The 24,172-nt window shown below is 35.9% G+C and overlaps 1 protein-coding gene across 6 annotated transcripts in view; it reads right to left on the reverse strand.

Annotated features, from left to right (window-relative positions):
* Nucleotides 1–15,183: 15,183 nt before the first annotated feature.
* Nucleotides 15,184–24,172, reverse strand: part of RASSF9 (Ras association domain family member 9) — a 42,408-nt gene continuing 33,419 nt past the window's right edge. For all 6 annotated transcript variants that reach the window (XM_085570177.1, XM_085570176.1, XM_085570178.1 and 3 more), the window contains exon 2: nt 15,184–18,953. In XM_085570177.1, coding sequence (XP_085426303.1) covers nt 17,678–18,937 — 1,260 coding nt within the window. In that variant the 5' untranslated portion in view covers nt 18,938–18,953 and the 3' untranslated portion in view covers nt 15,184–17,677. The remainder of the gene's footprint in view (nt 18,954–24,172) is intronic.

Consider the following 24,172-nt stretch of genomic DNA (forward strand, 5'->3'; position numbering starts at 1 on the left):
AACAGATAGATTCCATAGAAGGAAGCTTGATATGTCTTCTGTTCTTCTGTACAGTTCCATCCCATGTCGTCCCTGTGCTGTGCATCACATGTGGTTGTAGTGCTGAAGCTGCATTCCTTCCCTCCCTCTCCAGCTGGACCATTTTTGCTCCTGACAACCTAATGTCTGAGGCTCAGTGAAATGTAAAGTAAATCACTGGAGGTCAGGATTTTGAACTTATACCTTGTATAATTGACCTTGTATCATTGAGGGCTGCGCATTACTGCTATAAATTAAGTGCTGAACTCATGTTCAACATGCCATACTAGTAGAAATATTTTGTCTTAAGCTCATTCCACATCAGCTTCCCCTCTTTCAAGAGCGACTTTTAAGAAGAAATTTGTACATTTTTGGGAATATTATGTGTCTTTGATGGATGCTTCCCACAACGAAAGGGAAGGGGAAATTAAGTTTTCTAATTCTATTTCTAACTGCGTAGTGTGCAATGCATACAGCAGGCAGCTACACAGGGAAGACTAGAGAATAATACCTGAAACAGGGGTACATTACGTAGTAAGAACTTTTCCTGAACTGCATAAAGGAAGGTCCTGCTGAAAAATAGTATGTTAATGTGAGTGGTGCCTGCATATTACAGTGGAAGAAGTCAAAGGAAGTGAATTCATTTTGTAAAGGAAACTAACCCTGGAATGCTCAATTTTTCAGTAAAATTACATTGTTTGAAATACTTTTCTTGAATAGTTTATTTTAAAATAAAAATTATGCCTCCATAATCCCTATGCAGATATAACACAAATATGAAAAAAATAGGAAACTATTTAAATCTACCAAATGTTAATGACTGATCTATTTTTAACCTTACTTGAAAATTTATAAATCTTCTTTCATATACAGTATTTGCACGCTGACAAAATGGAAAGATAGTGCTGTATCTTTTTCCATATAAATGTTATAAATTATCATTTAACATAGGTTTGTTGCTAAAAATGGATAAAGTGATTTTATTATTTACAAAAAATGAAGTTTTAGCTTTGAAATTCTGGGTTTCTGTACAAGTAATTGTTTGCTATTTTACACAACCCCAGAAGTCTCCAAAACATGTTGTTCTATTTGCCATTTACTGTGTTTTCTGGATTAGATGGAAGAAAATCTTCCTGAAAGAAGGCAGAGTTAAAAACTGCTGGTCCTAGCAATAACTATTACTGAGGATCTTTTCATTCATCTAAATGGGAATGGGCAGAGAATAATGCACAGAAGACTTTTCTGGAACTAAGTGTTCCTTTTAAAAATCCCAGTTCTCCCCACTGACTGAATGACTGAGTGATCCTGGCCAAGTCTATTTTCTTCTTCTCCCTAGCTTTACCCAGGAAATGGTAATGTTCCATACAGTTCCATACAGTATTGTAAGGCCTCAAAATGAAAACAATTAGAAGAGCTATGCTTTCCTGAAAGCTGTCACTGAAATGGTCAGATGTAATTAAAACGCTGCTGCATGTTATGAAATTCAGACATTCTCATTTTTTACCTTTTTTTTTCCATATTCATCATCCCCAATACACACCCACACATGATTTTTGTGTGTCTATCCCACACTCCTGTGGGTCCATTATGGGTCCCAGTATGTACCTGCAAAAGATCTCAGCCCTCTCAGCAGGAACTTGAACATGGATTTTCTGTTCAGCTAGCCTATAAAGAAGGGAAATTTTCAGAACATATCCCTAGTCACTGCTTAATAGATCTAAGTCATGGTCACTAGTGTCAATGACTCTGATGTTAGTACCTTTCTGTCTTGCTTTTGATTTGAAAATGTTTCAAGATGTGATGCTATCTTGATAACAAATGCCATGAGAACCTAGTATGTTTGAAAGCAATGGCAGATTCTATGTCATTTGTTGCCACAGCAGGAAACTCCTGACCATGCCTCAGATGATAAGACAGAAAATTTAAAGTAAATCCTACATGCTCTTCCTACTCAGTACCCACAGCTTCTTTTCAGTATAGAACTAAACAGTACTACAAATGTAGTAGAGAGGCTGTTTCACAACCCTGTGCTCTTGGCAAAACCTCTGCTATTGTGTTTGGAAAACAACAGTTGGTAAACACTGAGAATTTTTGTGCAACAGAGATCTCCACATGAGCAAGCAACAACTGGCTGTAAATCTGAGGGCTGTTTTAATCTGTACATAATCAATACTCAGTGTTCAGCTTACCGTGATCAGCCATGGAGCAAGTATAAGTCTCCACAGATGGAGAAATGCCAGCTTGAGCTCTAGAAGTAAACCAGACCAGAGAGTGATATTCTTCCTGGTCATTGGCATTGCCAGACACAGTTTTTCACCCTCTTGTGAGCTGAAAGAGTTCTTTTCACGCTTCTTCTCCCAATCCCATTGCTAGCAAGAGAGTATGGAGGGATTTTCAGTACTGGTGCAACTTTATTTCTACTAATTTCTTTGTACAAAATCCATTCTCAAAGAGTTCAAAGGAGACCTGTTCTGCTGGTTGCCTAGATTGCAACTGACCCAGATTTTGTAGTGTAAAACTTTGCACAGTACCTTCTTATTAAAAAATTTCCTTCTGTGTTTTGAGATTGATATGTCTAAAGTGAGTAGCATCTGAGGAGATTAGGCAGACTTTAAGACTGAGTATTTTTCATTATCTTACCATTTTTTCTTCTCACCCTTATGAAATGTTGTTTTCTTAGAAATCTGCATTGCCATAACTAGTTTTGAATAGTTATTCCTGGATCAGTTTTCTCTCTTGCACTTTCTTCCTTTGATGTATTTATAAAATACCTTATGCTCCTTAATTCTTTCCCCTCACAGAAATAGTTTGCTACAAATTACTTCACTGTCAATGTTCCTGCAAAATTTTACACTTCTAAGTCACATGCAAATTTTCTGAGATTTATTAAAAAAACCCAACAACCTATGCAAAGAGAAGGAGATCATTATATCATTATTATTAAAAAAAAAAAAAAGGGTGTTGGGGAGAAGCTATCAGAAATTTCCATTTTTAGTAAAGGATCCATAGCATAGGCCTACACATTTTCATAAATTACTTCCTCCGGACTACTTGCATCCTAAACTGGGAGAGCATTATGTTGCCTCCTGTATAAACACATGCTACTTTCACACAGAATAGCAGAGAAATTGCTTCTTCGTGCTTGTAGCACCATATAGCATTTCATCATTACCATATTTGCTGTATCAGCCTTGGAATTTCTTGAACATTCAACATAATCTTTGCTGAAATGTCAGTCCTGCCTATTTTAGAACTAAGTGTACCAAATTCCCTGTCAGTTGCATGAAGTTAAATCATGTTTCCACACTGACAACCCCTGAGCAAACCTTTTTTTGTTTTCAACGTCTCATGGCTTTTGCAGGCTTCATGGTACAGTTTCTAAGTACATCTGGGCTTTGAGAGACTATCAAAGCAGCAATCCTACTTCTTCTTTTGGTCTTTACTTCTCTTTTCCCAAGAATGCTGTATCATTTTCCAAGATGGGTAAGGAAAAGTGTATTTAAATAGCGAGAAAAGTCATAAAACTCTGTATGTAATAGCTATTCTGTAAGTAATGAATTGAGCTTAAATTGCAGATGTTCTTCTGCTTTCACATGTAATTTGTTTCTCAGCATGGGTGTGTATATTCAGAGATTCACAGTTCTGCAGGAAAGCAGACTGTTTTCAAAAGAGTTTATTTAATAAAAGGCTGTTTGAAAAATTACTTTCCAGAGGGTGCTATCAAAAAAAGCACACTTGCACCAATAAGCTAACAATTTTGATTTTGTTATATAGTAAATTATCCAATTTCTATTACAACTGATGGAGTGCAGCAATTAGAGGATGTCTCATACGGGACAATATGAATTTTATTAGCTGTTATCTTTGCTGAAACTAAAGTGGAAAAATTCACAGGAGCATTCCGACTTATTGTGACCTCACGCCTTAAATGAGATCCTTCATCTTACTTTTGTCAATCAGAGTGAACACAATTATACTGATCTTTCTGAGATTGAAGTGTCATTGTATTGAGTCCATCGTGTGTTAAAACCTGAACAATCCATGATGAATTGCAGTTCAGTGCACCTGAACCTGCCGTTCCAATGAAGTTCTGTAGATAATTTAAAGATGGATAGGCTCTAGTAACACCTGGGTTTTGAGCTCACAAAAGTTATACTTTTATGGAAAAGCTTTTGCTTTATTTTGCTTCACTTTGATTCCTTTAACTAAATGCTCTTTTTTTCCAATACAGACGTTAGAAGTATTAGTATATAAGACAAAGAGAGTGAGATCAGGTATTGATACTAAATGAGTTTCAGTTAAGTAACTGCTGGTGAAATAATTCTCACAAAATGCTTTGCAAACCATGAGTGAGGAATACCACTTAGGAGGGAATATTTCTGTTAAAATAAATTGAGAGATCAATCCTTCTTAATCTTTTCCTTTTACTGGCTAATTCACACTGTCCACAGTCCCATCAGGCACCTAAAACATGATTTTGGGGTTGTTAAAATTTCACGATTGGTGACTAGAGATAATAAAACACCCAGATTTCTCATCCTATACTACTTTTTCAAATGTTTTACCATACCCAGGTATTAGGTCATATATATCCTTATGTTTTCTGATCTGCCACTTTTCTTATTCAGGGATAAGTTTTCCCATGCTATTCTCTGAGAAATACCTTTGATCCTTTTCTAGCCATGACCAGTGTGTGATGTAGAGAGAGTTGAAAGGAATAAGGGACAGAAAGATGTTTTTCCTACAGTTTTCTGTGGTGGGGTCATCTGAAGGAATGAACTTCTGGAAACATTATGAAAAAGATTAAGAACTAATTTTCCCTTGCTGACACAAGGTTTATTTTTTTCTCTGCAAGCTCAAGAGAGCAGACCAACACTTTGTGTAATAAAAGGGTATAACAGGGTATATGACAATACTGTGACAGTGTATTCTTATGTTTTTGACATTTGCTCCATGTACATTTAATGTACTTCTTATTCCATAACATTACAAACAACTTCTGAGAATTTACTAAGTTATGTAACTGGAAGTTCAAGTCAAACATAATTCCACCATTTCTGTTTGTGTGCTTCATGACTTAAAGTGAATGCATAAAGGAAAAAATGCAGTCATCTTTGTAGCTACAGTTTTATAAATTAAAGCAACTTGACATGATTATATGAGAGAAAGTTTAAATAGACTGAATCAGGTCAGATTTTAACCCTAATAAAATAAAATGAAGCAGCAGAACTGTCCCAAACCTAAACAGAAATAGTGAATGGAGAATTAAAAATTAAAATTTAACTAGTTTGAAAACTTATAATTCATTGTAAAAAGTATGTGGTGTATAGCTAAAAGCTAAAGCAGAAGATAGAATTAATAGCTTTTTGCTATTAATTGGTGTTTGCCTTCTCTATCTTTTGCACTGGTTGAGGAAAGAGGTAGAAATTGCTTCCCTTCTCTAATTTCATGTGATAAATTATTTTCCCTTTGCATTTATCCATTCTTTTTGTCTGTTTTAAAGTGCAGCGCACAGAATACTCCCACTCTCTGAGCCCTGTGTAGTATCACAGTTCCAGCAAGAGGAAACAGAAAAGATTTACTGTGTGCCAGGACTTTGATAGTCTAGTTCCCTAGGACCTTTTATCTTCTTTTCCTTTCTTAAAATGCTCCATGATGGGAGACAGAACGGTAAAAACTGGATAGAAGGGAATGCCTGAACACCAGTAGCATGATAGATTCATTATATGAATCTATCTATATGATAGATTCATAGATTATTTATTCCCTGGCTCTGACAGAAACTTCACAACTCTGAGTGACTCAGTTATCTGGAAAGTAGTTTCTTATATGTAAGACACTATTTCTTTGTCTGCACAGACAGTCATTGCACAGGCAGGTAAATGTCTGCATGGCTTGACATGAGTGATGCACACTGTGGAGGTGTAGGAAATATTTCTTTCAACTGCCAGAAGAGAAAGTAGTAGAGAACTACTTTTTTGTGTTGATTTTTTAGTGTTGATGAAATTTTTGGTTAGGCCCTGTCTATGTACAAGTCTGGGGATGTAAAAGTTCCAAACAGACAGAAATGCCCTATGTTCTTGGAAACAATGGTGCTTTATTATAAGAAAAACATTTCAGATTGGTGTTTAAGTCCTCCCCTTTCTCTTCATTATTTTGCTTACAAGGGGTTTTTTGAACAGCTGTAAATTTTAAGGACAGATTTTTAACACATAAGGATCATCTGGTTTGATCTTTGCCTAACATAGGCCATAAAATTTCACCAATAATTCCTGTAGTGGAACATATCATCTTCCCTTAAATTGTAAGTGAATACTGTCAAGCTCAATAACTTGTGGTTTACTAGAGCATAAAAACATCCTGTCTCAATTTAAGGAATCACGGAGATGATGAATTTCCTTATTCCTTGGCAATGGATGATTACTGTCACTGCAAACCAGTTGTTTCTAATTACTGTTCTGAACCAAGACCAAATACAGGACTGCCATATGATACTGGTGAGTATGGCCTGAGAGTTTGTCACACCCACAACAAGGAACAGAATATTCTGCTTTCTATCTTTGCATATGTCTTTTGTCTGCTGGCCTTTTGTAACCATGTTTTAAGGGTTTTATGCTATAGCTGGCTCCAGTTCAACCCTTACTTTACTTTTATCCTGTTTAATGCTAAACCACACTTAAATCCATTCCTTTCTCAGGCCTCACAAAAGTGGTCCCAGATCACAGAAAAAAGAAGGCAGGAATTATCTGGTATGTTATGGGATGCAACAGACAGTGCACTGTGTGATGATGGTGCTTTTTACTCATAGAAGATAATGTGTTAGGAGAAAAGGCATGGCAGCACAAGGCAGCTATGTCCCTTGTGAGCCAAGCATCTGCCAAACATAAACTTACTGACTTCTGCATAAAGCACTGGGACTTCAACTCCCAGGTACAACTGGTCATTTCTGAGCCTGCCTGACTGAATCAGACACAGGGGATCACAGAGAAGCACTGTCTCAGCATGGTGGATTCCAGAAATATTAGTGTCCTAACAGGGAAACTTCAAATTGAAAAGATACATCCAAATGCAACAGTCACAAGAAGTTAATTCCCAATGTATTTCCATACTCTTTTGACCCTTAAGAAAGAAAGGAACTAATCCCCTAACATCTCCCACAATTAAATGCTACAGATAGGGATTTTTCATTCTCTTTATGAGTTGGAAATTTTCCTTTTTCATTGTTAATCTATCTGTAATTGTCAAAATCATGTACTTGCCTTAGAAATAGATGTTTGAAAGTATTGCTACAGTCTATCTCAATAGTGTAGTAGCTGCATTAACAACCCAAGATGTCTAAATCTGTGTGCACTGATGAGAGTCAAAAAAGTATTTTGGGAGAGTCAAAGTCTAAACAGAAAAGAAGAAAAACCAAATGTTAATTAACAAAGCACATATTGAAACAAATGGTAAGTTTATTACTTACCAACATAAACATTAGTCAATATATAGTGCATAAAATCCCATATTATGTTTTAAAAAAGAAAATGGAAGTAAGGTAGCTAATGCTATTAAATTGTGGAAAATTTACAGGGAATCACAACTAACTGTTGTGCTTTTATGCAGGAATATTGTGATATTAATCTACTCTTAGGAAACAGATGAAAATATTCTTTCCTTCTTTTAGTCCACTGAATTTTTTTATAGCAGAAATGTGAACTACGGCATCACTCTTTCAATATATGGAATGCAACACTTACTGAGGAATTTACAGCAATGAAACAGTTACACAAGCAAAGGACTTGGCCTTTCTCTAAATGCCTTTGTTGCATAGCTCAAATATTGACTTAACTATAAACACCCTCAGCCTGTAATTTTAGACATCAAAACCAAATATGTGTAATATGTCTTGGAAAAGAATACTGAAGGCAGCAATAGTACATAAGTGACTGTTCTGTACAGAAAGGAATAATAATATTTCTAAAGAACACTTGAGCTAAAATTCATTTCTATAATTTTGCTTTTTCAAAAAAAGAGAAATGAAAAACAACTCAAGATCTGCTTGTTAATGCTAAATCCTTCCTGAAGAAAGGGGGAACTGAATTTTTTGCATAGTAAAAGAATCATCCAGATGGCAAAAACAACCCACCCTGAAAATAGTAAATGTTAAGATGCAGGCTATGTTTCTTGAGGTCATCATCAGTAACAGTTTCATAACAACTCTTACAAACTCTCAGCTGTAAGGATACTAAAACAGTTTAGTGAACTTTAGTCAAACAGTATTGCTAATCTATTATTCTAGAAATGTGTGACTGCAATACAGTCCTGGGTTTATGATTGACCTGGCCCTGTCTGACATGAAAATACGAGAAAAGAAATAGCAGTTCACTTTTTTTTTTCCATAGAACTTTCAGAATTCATTATTACATAAATATAGATAACGTTGGAAATATTTAAATGAAGACAGTCCTATGTTACATAAAATGATCTTCTGATTCACATTATTTTTTTCATACATAAAGAAGAGCAAAAGTTAGGGCAATTTACCATATACAAACTATTAAAAGGTTAATCACCTTGGTGAATTGAGATTTAAGTAGCAACCTCCCTTTCCAAGTTAGTATGTACATCTATTTTGTGACCATTTGAGCAAAATAAAATATGAAGCTATTTAATCTACAGTTTAAAACAAATGTATGAACTCAGAAACAAGAACTTGAAATATAGATGTTCTGAAGCAAAATAAGAATGGACATAACATAAAAGAGTATGATATTGGTACTGGAAGACATAATTAATAAAATCTGATCTGACCACTGAATAACTCAAAAAATTTAAGATATGAACATAATGAAATGTTGTGTGGAGCTGGAAATACATAAGATAGGCAATTATTTAGGTTAATTTATGGAGAGAAATCAAATCAGAATGGGAAAAATGGGCAAATCAGTAGCAATTTGAAAAAAAGAATTAAAATTACCATGTGCATTTTTCTGCCACTATAGTCTAATACAAAAGGAATCCCCATTACTTCTAGGTCATGAATGACAAAATCTCTCTAAATCAGAAGGTCCTTCTCTGTGCCTACCAAAACTTCTGAATACAGATAGAAAGGTAATAATAACTACTTTCTTATAGTAAATAACTTCCTAAATAACTCTTTCTCCCCCTATAATCTATAAGAGAGTTGCAGGCAGGTATTATTCCTAGGAATGCACTGGTAAAGGACTCAGTTACTTTTGGATCTTGCATACTCTAACTTTTTGCATTGTGGAACAGTTTTATGTTGTGCAACAATTACAGAAAATGACTGCATGATTTTCTCCATAGTTAATATCATATGATTTATCCAGCCTCAATACTTGGAATTACACTGTATTTATAGATTAAACTTAACTTCTTGTACCAGCTAAGCTTTTAAATTTATTTTAAGTGCATCCTAGCAAGACAATCATTGATTGTGCTGTTCTTGACAAAATAATTCCCCTCTACCCAGAATTATTATCTCCTGAAAAATGGATGTTAAGGAATAGATTGCACACCACAAGTTTTCAAATATTTTAAAATTTCAACCAAAAAGCTAGTAGAGCAAAACATGCATATAGTCATTACATAAGCAAAACCCTGCATTTGCTTGCACAAAGAATATGTTTTCCCACTCATGTGGATTCAGCTGACAAGAATAGCAAATTCCAAATTTTTGCTGTGAATATTTTTTATTTTTTTTTTTTTTAACAAATAATTGATGCAAATCCCCTGAAATTCCAAATGAATCATAGAAATCCAACTGGAATACTAGTCAGATTTTTTTAACCTGAAAAATATATGTAGCAAGAAATGTAAGCATATAATTCATACTTCAAAAAAATACAGTACCCAGACATACATGGCTTGAGGTTCTTATGAAGGTTTCTTGAACTAAACCTGGAAGTTTGTAAAACATATGCACAGCTCCCATTAAAATTAGTGACTGGATTCCAGTTGGACTTGATCTGCCAGCAATGCAAGGCAGCTTCAAATCTAATGTCAGAAAATCAGTCTGTAATCATCTGTCTGAAATACTATATTTGATGTAAGGCATATTAACTATATATTAGAATCTGTTAAGTATTAGGAAGAAAATCTTGATGTTTGTACTTTAAACACTGGCAGTCCTCTGATTGAAAGATAATAACTTCAGTCACGGACAGTTTTGTTTGAGATTTTGACACAGTATAATATATTCTGTGTTGCTTATTAAATTTAAAAGGAAGAAAAAAAAACATCAATAGCAAACTTCAGAATGAGACTATTACATTTTACAAAATTATATATGACAAAGGCAGTATAACATAACCCTTATACTGATTTCAAATCCTTTCACGTAAAATTAATGGGTTTAATATATGGAAAAACCATTCTATTATAGATATTGAAAATTGGGTAGTATTTGTTTTGAACTGTGTTTATGTTGTCAGATAGAGCCCTGAGAAAGATAGCAAGTAGCAATTTCTTTTTGGAAGTTATAAAGGAGAAAACAGTGTAGATGTCTTTTAAATGATATAGTAAAATACCCAGAAGGATAAACACCACAGCTCTAGGAAAAGAAAAATACGCTGTGTGTAATAATTTTGAGCATACCACTGTTGGAAAAACAGTCATTTATATTCAAGGTAATTAAACTGGTGAGACGGGAAGAGATGGTCTAAGGTAAGTTTAGAGAAAAAGTTCTTTGGATTTGAGATTTCTGTATTAAAATGCATGCTTGACTTGCACTGTAAATGAGAATCCTTATCATTGCCATCTTTTTTTTATAAATACAGAGTTTCATGGGATGAAAATTGAAATTAAGAATTTTTTTGGGTTTTTTCTTTTGGTTTTTGTTTGTTTGATTGTTTGTTTTTAGCAGAATGACCAGTCACAAGAATACTAGAAATTTAACATGGAATGCTCAGAAAAGATTAAAGAAGATACGCTACACTGTGTTGTGTTGATCTTGGCTGGACATTAACTGCCCAAAGTTTCTCCAGCCCTCCTCTCCTCAGCTGAGCAGGCAAGAGAAATCACAGCCAAAGGCTCTTGGGTTGGGAGAAGGACAAGAAGAGCTTTCTGTTGTGTACCATACAGAGTCAACTCATGGAAATTAATTTAATTTATTAAGTAAAACACTAATATATTAATCAAATCTAGGGGAGTAATGAGAAGTAAAACCTAAACCTTAAAACACCTCCCTCCCACCCTCCCTTCTTCCCAGGCCCAACGTCACTCCTGATTTGGCTCTACCTCCTGTCCCAGCAGTGCAAGGGGTCAGGGAATGGGGGTTGCAGGCACTTTATTATCACACGTTGTTTCTGCTTGTCTTTCCTTCTCTCCTTCTTCCCCTGCTTCATCATGGGGTCTCTCCCATGGGAGACTCCTCCACAAACTTCTCCAGGTTGGTCACAGCCATCCATAGGTTGCAGTCATTCAGAAACAGCCTGCTGCAGCATGGGTCACCCGTGGACTCCCAGGTCTTACCAGCACAGGTTCCTCTCTCCACAAGGCCACAGGTCCTGCCAGATGCCTGATCCAGACACACCAAGGAGACACTGCCTTCTTTGGATGCATCTGCTTACTCTCTAACAGGATCCTCCATTAGGGGAGTATCTGCTCCACTATGGACCCTCCCACAGGCTGCAGGGGAATCTGTGCTCCAGTACCTGGAGCTTGTCCTTCCCCTCTTTCTTCTCTGACCTTGGTGTCTGCAGGGGTGTTTCTCTCATATATTCTCATTCCTCTCTCCAGCAGCTGTTGCCTAGCAGTTTTTTTCCCTCCTTCTTAAATGTTATCCCAGAAGCCTTGGCAGCAATGACCTTGTAGCAATCTTGGTTACAGCTGGAATAGGCTTTGCTGAACAAAGGGAAAGCTTCTTGCAGTTTTTCATGGAAGCCACCCTTGTAGTCCCACCATTGCCAAAGTTTTCCAAAGTAAACTTAATGCAATCACACAAAATTATTCAAACTACTCTTTGCTTAACACTAGATATAGCAGTACTTTGCACATTAGGTGCATGGATCTGAATCTTTCTCCAAAGTAAAGATTAGGTAATCAGAAATAGAAATTATATGTCTTTGAAATACTGATTTGTTAAATTATGTTTATTTATATGCTTACACAGTTGGAAATATGCAGAAAATAATGATTCTGAGCATGTAGAGGAATGTAAAACTTATCTTAGCAGTTTAAAGTTGCAAGTTGAAGCTCTAAACTGTGAATTTCAATCTGTCAGTATCATACAATTGAATCTGTGTTAGTAAAACGTATGTATGTATGTATGTATGTATGTACATATGTATAGAACACAAGTCAGCCAGAAGAACAACCGCTGAATGCACAATCTGAAGATAAATATATAGTCAAGAGTCTGAAGTGATAAAAGCTCTTAGGGAGTGCTCACTTTTGCAGGAAAAGAAAGACAATAATTTTCTAATTATACAGTAATTTTTATGAACCTAAATGGATAGTAAATACTGCAAATTTCTCTATGACCAAATGACAATTATATTTTATATTTGAAATAGTCATCAACTGAAGCAGGTAATTAAATTGACTCATCTGCTTTCATCAAATTTGTAAAACTACATAATAAAGTCAGTCAGAAACATTAATTTGGGGTATACATTGTTCCCTGGAAATTGCTGAAATTACATTTTTTATAAATATATATGTGGGATTATTCATGTATGCAGAATCCAAAGAACTTTGTATTAGGCAAATTCATTTCAGCAATGTTAGCCCAGATGACAGTCATTGAAGGTCTCTGCCTAGGTTTATATGAAAGACTAGCCTATCCCACCCCAAACCAGTCATAACACAGGCTGAGTCTGGCACCTTTCACCACAATATTCCTCTGATGCTGAAGAAAGGCAGGAACACTGCAACTAGGGTAGACAAAAAGGGTGTAGTGTAGCACAGTGGCGTGCGTGTAAGGACATTTCTTTGAAGAAGCAGCATTTCACTAGCTGTGTGGACAGACTTGAAGTCCACATAACCCAGTAAATGGGCACCCTTCTGTAACCATCTGCACAGGCCAAGGGCACTACCTGACCCTTTAGGCTGTGCTCTGGCTGGATGGGCTGCACTGTCTCCCTGGTGGTGGCCAATGCCTGCCCTCAGATGGAGCTGCTGAAAGGAGAGGCTGCATTGCAGATCTCAGATTTTATGAAGTGTCTCAACCCTTCTGCTGGACTGGGAACTGGCAGCAGACCTGCTTGCAAAAGCTGTGCCCAGGTGGGGGACTGTTGCTTCACCAGTGATACAACCTGCAGTGCTCTGAGCATCAATCAAGAGGGATTACAGAGCTCTGGGAGTGGTGGTAAGGGAATCTGGAGTACAGGCACTTTTCTCCTCAGTCCTCCCAGTCAGAGGGCAAGGGTGTGAAAGGGACAGTCAAACGTGGTAAACCAGCAATGCTAGAGGACTGGCACCACAACCAGGGCTCAGCCACTTATACCATGGCACCAACTTTGAGAAAACTGAGCTACTGAGGGCTGATGGGGAACATTTGTCAGAGATGTGGAAGATCGCCTTTGGTTGTAGGCTTGCCAAGCTGGTGAAGAGGACTTTAAACTAAAGTTGTGGAGGGAGAGGAACCTCAACCCACTCCACCCTCACCAGTTTGCATGCCAGTGCCAGCAAGAGATGCTCAGAGCCTGAAAAGGAATCACAGGTTGGGCAGGAGGGCAGCAAAAAGGAATTCTTGCCTCTTCAGTGAGAAAATAATCTTGATCTAGAGCTCAACTTAAATGCCTGTATGCAAGTGCATATAGAGTGGGAAATAAGAGGAGCTAGTGATGTGTGCTATGACCTTATTGGCATCAATAAGACATGGTGGCTGGCTTTAATGACTGGTCCATTGGAATGGAATGATACAGGCTCTTTAGGAAGGACTGTCAAGGGAGACAAGGAGGGGATGCCATGCTCTGTGTCAGTGACCAGCTGCAGTTCATGGAGCTGACCAAGAGACACTAAGTTCTGTGGTGCAGTGCACATGCTGGAGGGAAGGAATGACATCCAGAGGGGCCTTGACAGACTGGAGAGCTGGGTTCATGTGAATCTCATCAAGCTGAACAAGGACAAGTGTGCAAGGTCCTGCATCCAAGCAGGGTCAATCCCAAGCACAAATAGAGGCTGGGCAAAGAATGGATCAAGACTAGCTGGAAAGAAGGACTTCTTGGGGATGGCGGATGAGAAGCTCAAGTTGACCTGGCAATGTGCAATCATAGCCCAGAAAGCCAACCACATCCTGGGCTGCATCAAAAAAGAGGTGACCAGCAGGTAAAGGGAGGGGATTTTTCTCATTTGCACTTGTGAGATCCCACTTAGTGTGCTGCATCCAGCTCTGGGCTGAACACAGGCTAAGAGTTGGGGATGTTCATCCTGGGGAAGAGAAGGCTCTGGGGAGACCCTAGAACACCTTCCAGAATCTAATGGGAGCCTACAGACGACTGCAGAGACACTGTTTACAAGGACATGTAGTGACAGCATAAGGAGGTATGGATTCAAACTGTAAGAAGGTAGGTTTCCATTAGACATTACAAAGAAATTCTTTACTGTGATAGTGGTGAGACGCTGGAATAGGTTGTCCAGAAAATCTGTGGATACCCCATCCCTGGAAATGTTCAAGGCCAAGCTGGATGCAACCTTTGTGCTACCTGGTATACTGAAAGGCATCCCTTCTCATGGTAGAGGGGTGAATAAGATCATCTTTAATGTCCCTTCCAAGACAAATAATGTAATGCTTCTATGAAATAACTGCCCTTCTGATTTTTGCTTCATTTTACTTTGAAATTTCACTTTTCCAATCCCTGGGTAGAATTTGTCTCCCCTCTTAAGCAGCACTTACTTGATCTGCCTTTTGTCAGTAAGTGTTACATAGTCCATGTAAAACTTTATAAAATAAAACCAAATTTGAAGATGGATATGCCAACTGGCTTAATGGAATGACAGGAAATGATCCAAAGATTTTTATTGTGTATTTTAAATTATGCGAATTTTCAACTAAAATAAAATATAGATAGGTGTGAAAAGGAGGAAGTAAGGAGCATAAACATTCATAAAGAATACTTTTAGCATCCTAAAATCAGGTCAAACAAAAATATGGAAAGTATAGAAGCAGATAAACAGCAAAGAGTGCACAAAGTCTTTAATCATCTTGAACATTCTAAATTCTGAAAGAAAAAGAGTTTATTTGAGATATAAAAGTACAAACTTCAAATAAATGCTTCAAAACACTGGATTTTTAATACTATTTTATTTTTTAATACTCTCTCTCAGCCTATTTTACCTATTTTCTTCTTAAAACAAGGGATACTCTTAAGACCTAGAAGTTGCAGGGGAGGTACAATCAACTACCACGTGTGGATAAAGATCAGTTGAGAGAACCCACACAAGTTCCTATGAGCAAAATAAATCTGGTAGAGTATGAGTGGAAATTAATTTTTCCCCCCATGGGTCTTGTACTAGCCTGCACAGCTGTGTATTTTACTGTTTCAATTCTCTATCCTCTAAGCAGTTACATATAAAAAATGACTCAATAGAAAGTGTAGCTAGTGGTAACTAAACTCATAAGAATTCATAGAATACATTAGTCTATTCTCAGCATTCAGAGCTCTGGGCTTGACTACTTTTAAGAGTGATACCACAGAGGTCAAAATATGCAGAGTTGCGTTAATAAATTATTACAAAGATAATATATTTCATACATGTGTTTCCATCAGGAGCTGATGAGTCTAAATATTACACAGTATCACTGAAGCATTCAAATAACATTTATGAAAAAAATACAACAAAAAATATATTAAGGCAACTAGCACACTTTGATGAAACAGAAACTATTTATAATAGCCAGGATAAGGAAAAAACCCATAACAAATAAACCACAAAAATTATTTTTTCAGAAAAGTATCTTTTTTTGTTTTGTTTTGTTTTGGTTTGGTTTTTTTTTTGGTGGTTTTTTTTTTTTGTTTTGTTTTGGTTTGGTTTTTTTTCTGCATTAAATATGTGCTAATCAGCAGTCCTAGCACTTTGGCCATTTTAGAAAACACATGGTTGACAGACACTTAAGAAAATTAAAGAAAGCAGTGTATCTGAAAGAATTTTACATTTACACCTTCTAGGTACTGTCCATTTGTTCACTTTGTAGGCTGTTAATTCCATGAGTCTTTTGAATTTTGCAGAACTGAACTTTATTCAGAAATATTGTAATTATTTCACCACTCAATTATTTTAATCAGAAGTATTAAACAGATTGATTTGTAAAATGAACATGGCAATCTAGAAATTATGCACATGCTCTCCATTAGCAGAGCCTCTAGCACAGTTATAAATCTTATTTGGTAACTGAGGCAATTCAATTCTACAGTTTTGTTTTGGACCTACAGCAATATGCTGGATAAGGGTTTGAGATAAACTACTAAATCCTAAATGAAAAAAAAAAAAATTACTTAACCACAGTTTTAAAATTATCATGTTTTGCATTCTTTCATTTTATTTTTTTTTTTATTTTACCTGGAGCCAAATATTTTATTAACTATATAAAGTGGATCAGTTTTAGCTATATCCCAAAGTCCTCACTGAGGAAGAAGGATTTATAGGTTCCTGCTTCAAAACAGTATGAGATGGGATTTGAAAACCTACTTGCTATATGAAAATAGTTGCTAGCTGGCTATTGGGAAACAGTGTCTAGCCAGAGACTAAAATGACTGGTTCCTACCTGTTGCTTCTGCTATGCTTTTTTTGGTAGTCATGATTTCAGGAGGCTTAAAACACTGGATCCAACCAGTGAGATAGGCAGGAGAAAGTCTTGCTGAAAATGCCCCTAGGGTTAGGTGTGAGCCTGGGATTTGAGCGTCTTGCACAAGCAGGACCTAAGCAGTCCTGACATGCCTGCTGGCAGAAACTCTGCGGATTTAAAACATCACTAGGGCAACTACAGGGTAACAGCAGATAAGTAGGGGGTTTAAGGATCTTAAAAGCAGATAAAAGCTGCTGAAAGAGAATCAAAATTAAAAACCCATATGTGGAAGGTAATTTTTAAAATGGGACTTAGGAGTTTTTAAAACTATCATCCTGATATTATATATAAACTAAATTAAAAAATACAGCATAAATGGAATTATATTTCTTCTGTTCTACATTATCATAAAAACTATTTTTTAACAGATTAAATGCTCAATTTTATAATCTTTTACAGCAGCTTCATCTTTTACAGCAAGGAAACTCCATCTGCATAAAGCTAATGTAATAGAACAGAAAATCAAGCTCTTGGTCTACTTTTCTCTGGTCTCTACTTCACATTCCTAAAAAATTAGGGAGATGCAGGAGCAGACACAAAGACCGAACAATATGAAATCTCCAAACTTTTGGTCTAAGCCAGTCAGAATGCTCCCATTTCACTGAGTAGCAACATTACAAAGTCTAAGTAGTCTGTCTTGATGTAGCAAAATCAACAACTTTTCACCTATTACCAGTTAACCCATTCTAGCACATAGCATTCTAGCACAAGTACACTATTAAGGATATAAATAGACACGCTTTACTTTGCTAAAGCAGTGCCACAGCTTTAATACCTTGAAGAGCTTAACTTTCAAGACAAGAGGTTTACTAATTCTTATAAATATCCTCTAAAATAAAATTTTAAAAAATGTATAACCGTTTTCAACTATGTTGACAGCAGTACCATGTCCCCTGCAGTTATTTCAGAGTCCTGACTGTGTGTAGAGCTGATTCCAGTGTCAGAGTCTGTATCATTTATGTCCAGATTAGTCACTCTATGAACAAAGTCTGGAACAGCAATGCTGGTACTGGAGATGCCACTGCCCTTAGATGGCTCTTCATTTGATTGAAGCCTAGTTTCAATGTTGTCCTTAACATGTAGTAAATTAAATTCTTCTGTAAGAAGTTCATATTCTTTTTCCTTCTTTTGAAGCAGTGAGTCCCTGTATGTAAGTTCTTTCTGGATGCAGCTCAGGTATGAGTTGATTCTCAGACCATCTTTCATACTTTTTTCCAGCTCATATTTTACACTTTCCAAATCTGAGGTTTCCAGTTCAGCATTAGCGGCTCCTTCTGTGCGAACAGACTCTCCGTTTTTTCCCATGCAAATACCGTGTACTTCTCTTTCAATTTCAGCACACAAGTTCTCTATTAATTGTTTGTGATGTTTCAGTCTCTCTTCAACCTGTAAAATTCCCTCACTTTTGCTCAAGTAGTCATGCATCTCTTTTTGATCATCTGGCCTACTCCCTTGATGCTCAGCCTCACTTGTACCAATCATTAAGTAGGAGTCCTGCACATAATTTTCTCCATCATTTGCCACACGATCTAGATGGAATTTTGCTTCACATTTTTCAATTTCCATATCTAGTTCCTTCATTCTAAGGACTTGTTGATGAATGGTATGATCTTGAGAAATGATCAGATGAATCAGTGTCTCCATATTATCTCTCTCTTGCTGAACACTGTCCTGCTTAAGCTTGGCCAGTTTCCGGAAAGTCTTCCTCACAATTTTCTTTTGCTTGTCTATTGGCAACATCTTCATGTAGTTTGCTGGACTGAGGTCCCACTGTTTTTCTACATTTTGTACTACCTTGGCTTCAGCTGTCTTCCACAATGGAAATGAGAGGAAAGCATCTGACTTTACCAATACAAAATGCAAATTAGCCTGCTCTTCCCCCCAGGCCTTCCAAAGTCTCAGAATTTTTGTCAAGGGAGGCAGTACTCTCTCCGAGCCTCTCCATTTTTCTACAATGCAGTAATCACTAGGTTTGCCAAAAAGGACCTTCTTCTCTCCAAATGTTGTCTGATGTTCCTCAAGCAGTGCTTGAATCACTTCTGAGCAAGTTGTGCGCTTTGTCAGACCACATACAATCTTCTCCTCCTGGCAAACCCAAACCACAATCTCTCTTTCATTTGAAGCCATGTCCTTGCTGGGAGATCTGGAAAACAAGAAGAGACCAAGTATAAATTACATATCAATGGCAGAGACAGTATGAATAATTACTATAATTCTGATATGAATAACACATTTTAAAACTGCTGTATTGCTGTACAAGACAATATACTTGCTTAAATTGCATGAAGAAATATCTTTGGATTAAGTAACAGCTTTAATTTACTATTGCTTTGATATTATTACTAGTCCAGCTGAATGAGAATCTCACAAAATGTCCTTTATCAAATCTTGGTTTTCTAGACATAGTAAGAGTTATTAAAGTTTGGCAATCTGCATTACACTTTCAGACTGACCTAGGACAGCATAGCATTTGGATCTTCATGTTTGTTCTCATTACAAAGACTGCACAGACATTTCTAAGCTATTAGAAATGGCTTCTGAAGGGGAGAATACACTGAACATAGATGGACTGAGGAAAGATGACCGAACAGCACCAATGAATCTGACAACAGGATAAATCTATAGCTCTTCTGCCACAACTGCGCCCACACAAGCATAAAACCAATTATTTTCCTTTCTTTTCCACTAATAAATGTCAATAAATTTGTTGCTCTTCCTGAAGTACCGAATAGCCTGAAGTCCTGTGAGTTGTAAGAGAATACCTGCTACAAGAGAATACACACATGAATCTGATTTTTTTTTTTTGTTATTTAAACTGATACAGAAATGCAAGACAAGGCAAAAAAACCTATTTAATCATTTATTTACTTGTTTGTTTATGAATTGCAATGAATGTGCTATTAACCTGGTACCTCCTTATACACTGAGATACCTAACTCCAGGTATCTGAGATCCCATTATGCTCCTGTAGCTCCAGTACAATCACTAGTGCCTAGACAGCAATTCAGTAGACCAAAGGTTGAAGTTGACTTTACAGCTAATTTTTCAGTTTGCCCCCATCTGGTCCTGGACTGCTGTAGGCTTGTGTTGGCAGAATTGCCTGTATATTCCTGTCTTCAAGAGTCCACTTGAATATTATTTAATATATAGTTTTATTATTGCCCAGACCTGATGATTTGACCTCTTGCACAAAATGATAAAACAGTAAATTCCCTGAGGAAAAAATGTCTTTGGATTTTCAAGTATCTCTTACAGTTAATTTGAATTAATGAGATTAACCTGGTCTGAGAAAGAAAGCTTGAAAAGGAAAATAAGTATTCAGACCATATTCAAAGAGTGAAATAGAGCATTTGTTTTCATCTAGGATTACTTATCACAGAACTTTTTTAGACTTCTGAGTTGTAGTAAGCATGGAGTTTTATTTGTCTTAATTACTGTTACACCCTATGATTAGTAAAGCAATCCAGCTTGTCCTTTTTCCTTAATTATTACACAACATGACAGGCACACTGCAATCCAATAAATTGAACTGTGATTGACTCAGCTCTAGGAGCCACTCTGACCAGGAGGCAAAAATCCTTAAACAAAAGGAAACTGCAAATGAATACTAATAAAACTGACAAGTGTGAGTTTATTTGTATTATTGCAAAGGAGAGCTCTGTCCAACTACATTGCTTCAGGTCTTGGAACATTCTCTGTAAAATGTGTGTTTTGGTAGATGACTCTGAGTAATAGCATCATTTTCCCTCTCCAATAGCTCCTGCCCACAGACCAGCATTTTACAGTAATTATTTTCTGAAACTGGTGCTCAAAAAGTTAATAGTGTTTTCATAGACTACTTCTCAAGATAAGAAAGCACATATCACAAACAGAGAAAATGGCAAAGTGGCACAAAGAAAGAGTTATATTCAAGCTTAAGTGGTGAGGAAGGAATGGAGGATGATATTAGATTAAATGGCATTGTGGTGAAGTATATCACACACTGAAAAATCAGAATCTGTAAGTCCTCTGAGATTTACAATATGCAGGATACTACATTTTTTTCTGTTAACATATTGGCAGTTAGTGAAATTCAGGTAAATAGCCAGTTGCAACATAAGTCAGCTGTGACTAAAAATAACTCAGTATTTGCTTTACACTACAGATATGAAAAGAAAAAAAAACAACAAATAATTTATTATGCTTAATATGTTTGATTGGCATATTTTCTCCTAGTTAATATTTTAAGTACGTAATTGATTATGTGGATTAAGCAGAAACCTATTGTAAAGTCTGACTTTAAAGTTTTCTCATAAAGCTGGTTTGTCTCTGGGCAATAGCAAATCTTCAGATCTAGAACCTCTAGACGTACCATCATTATTGTACTGAAAAATACTTTCACTGTACTTTCTTATACAGAATTCCCACAGAGTTCAGCAGGACTTAAACAAACTTCTGATGGAAACATACTGTATATTGTAAAGCAATCTCTACAGGACCCCTGAAAACAATATGGATGTAAAAATAACATCTTAAAATTACTGTTTTCAAATTTTCTAGATGATTATTGCCCCCTGTAACTTTTTCAGTTATTATTCACCTGTCATTCCAGACTTTACATTCAGCTTTCTTGAGGAAATATTGTTCTTTATTTTGTCTATAAATTATAACTTAGTAACACAATTGGATAATGTATGCACATGCAGGTACGCAAAGAAATCAAGTAGCTTATACATGAAAAAAAGAACTTATATATGTATATAAGGTGTATACCAACATCTTTTAATTATATTGTCATATTTTACAGAAAATGAGAGAAGAAATTAAAAGAATTTATGAACATCTCTGTAATTTTTGTATCAAAGCTACATGGTAAAGTACAATTCCTTTCTTTAATTTTTCTATGTGTTTGCCCCAACATATATTATCTTAATTTTTATTCCATCACTCCACTTAATTTTGGATCTTTACTTCTAAGCAAAAAGAATTGGACAGACATTTATAATCATACATTGTCATGGAATTCTAATATATTCTAAAATATCAAAAGTAGTTTTTTATTATCTTCCACTCAAAATGGTAAATTGGAACCTTACCATGGACCTTTTAAGTTAAATGTATTGTATAAGTCTTTCTTAATAGTTAATTCAGGTAGTTACAAACAAAAATGAAGCATTATTGTGTCAGTCACAGAATAACAATTACTAAAAATTTGCTTTCAGGACGCAAGAAGATGCCAGTACTAGGAAATATCTTTTGTTAAACTGCATTCCTCATAGAAAGTGAAGAGCAGATTCTGCATTTATGAAGTGGAATTGATCTGAAAGTTAAGATTTCAGTATCTTAAAAGTTCCTCCTCATTAAGAGAAGAGAGAAAACTTCCAAGAAGAATCCCTACTGCCTAGTCCATCTTTGATCATTGAGAATAATTTTCAGAGGAAGCTATTTCTCTCTTTCATTAACTAAAAGCGACCTATATGGCCACCTTCAATCAAATAGCTCACTTTCAGCTAGCTGAAATCAGGTGAGATTAATCTCACCAGATTCATTTAGGTGAGATTAATACAGATTCTGGTTTATCTGAGAGAAATGTAACAAGAATGGTTGCAGCAGCAGTTGATTTCGTACAGACAACTAAATATGGGACCTAGACATCATAACTTTACAATTTATTTATTTATTTATTTATTTATAAAGGAAATCCATTAATTCATTTCAATACTAAGAAAGAGATTTTGAATAATTTTTGGTAATTGACAGGAATTCTTTTATTTTTTTTCCTTAGCTGCAACACTAAAAGTTAAAATCTTCAGGAACAAGATCTGCTTTTAAACAGACACTTTAACAGAAAGGCAACCTTCTCATATTTACAGGTTCCTTGAATTTCCTGTCCTGCAGTTTTGTAAAAGACACAAAAGAACTAGCATTTTTAATAAAATAGCAGTTAATAGGAGTGTAGCAGCCAATGTGTTTTTCCAGTTTAAATGTTTGAGTTTCCTGATGACCACAATAACAATTTCATCAAAACTAGCTAGGCAACTTATTTTTTTTTAAATATAATGCTGCAGGTTTTGAAGCTTTCAGTTCTGTTTTGAAGTCTGTCTTTGAATTGAACACTGAAGTGTTCTACTTATACATCTAAGATTATAAAATCTTGATGATAACGACATGCAAATCTATATTAATTTTACAAAACCATTAATTACCTAGACCAGATGGGAATTTAAACTTAATAATGGTCAAAAGTATGTTTCCCATCTTTTTGTTTGCTTGGTTTGATTGCTTTTTTCATGTCTTCTGGTCCTGTTTCTCTTCAAGAGGACCCAAAACTCCATCCCAATTCATGCTCTAGACCTCACACAGTCTTAATTACACCAGCACAAACTGAGTGTTGTGTGTCAGATATACAATTTGTTAATTTATTCTTCAGGCCTAGGGGAAGGTAATACATTCCAGCACTGTGCAGACAAAACAAAACCATTTACTTATGTCACACAAAGTCAAAATATGAGATAGCTTAAATGCTGGAAAGTGCACTTTTGATATTCACTACCTTTAAGGTATGACTGGCCCAAAAATAGACAAACGTAATTGTTTGCCTTCCTGAAACAGTCGCCCTAAATATACAATATATCAGTTTTACAACCAATCATGGCAATTAAATAAAGGCATCTCCCTACATTTTAGAATTTCACCTTCATGTGTACAAGATGCTTATTTTTCTAGACTATTTTCTGCAAACATTCTATTGGAACTAGATCATTTCCATATCATATTGTTAGCAACTTAATGCAGTGTTTCTGAAATATAATGGACACTGAAAGAATACTTTGCCTTTGTTGAAAAAAAGCACAGATAAAGTTTGTCTCCCTTCACTGCAATAAATTATTTCTAGGCTTTCCCCCCCAAAAAAAGAAATTAACTCCTTTTTTAGTATTACTATATTTCTTGACACGCCCTCTGTGAATATAAATCAAACTGATTAACTGATTTTTAAATACTTAAGGAAGGAATTCAAACCTGAGAGTATGTTTATGACCAAAAATTTTACTAGTTGCCTCTTCCCAGTCATTGAAATAATTTATATGGAATACATGTCAGTTGATGAAAATATATCACAGACCAAGCAATACATTAACCTTTTCTGTGAAAATGCATAGAACTCCTAATCATTTATAGATTTTTTCCATCAAAAAGCTCATGCTAGAAAGTTATTTGTGTATAATATCTTAGTCATTTTTTCACCAAGTTTTTGTGAAAATCATGTTTTATTCTATGACAGCCTAAGCTCTCTCAAATAGCATATGCAATCTAATCTGCAACATATCGGATGATAATCATGTTTTATAAATGACAGACTACTGTGGTGGGGTCCTCAGCTGA

Source organism: Lonchura striata, chromosome 1A (assembly GCF_050655825.1).
Source record: "Lonchura striata isolate lonStrDom1 chromosome 1A, ASM5065582v1, whole genome shotgun sequence".
In the NCBI taxonomy this organism is placed as follows: Eukaryota; Metazoa; Chordata; class Aves; order Passeriformes; family Estrildidae; genus Lonchura; species Lonchura striata.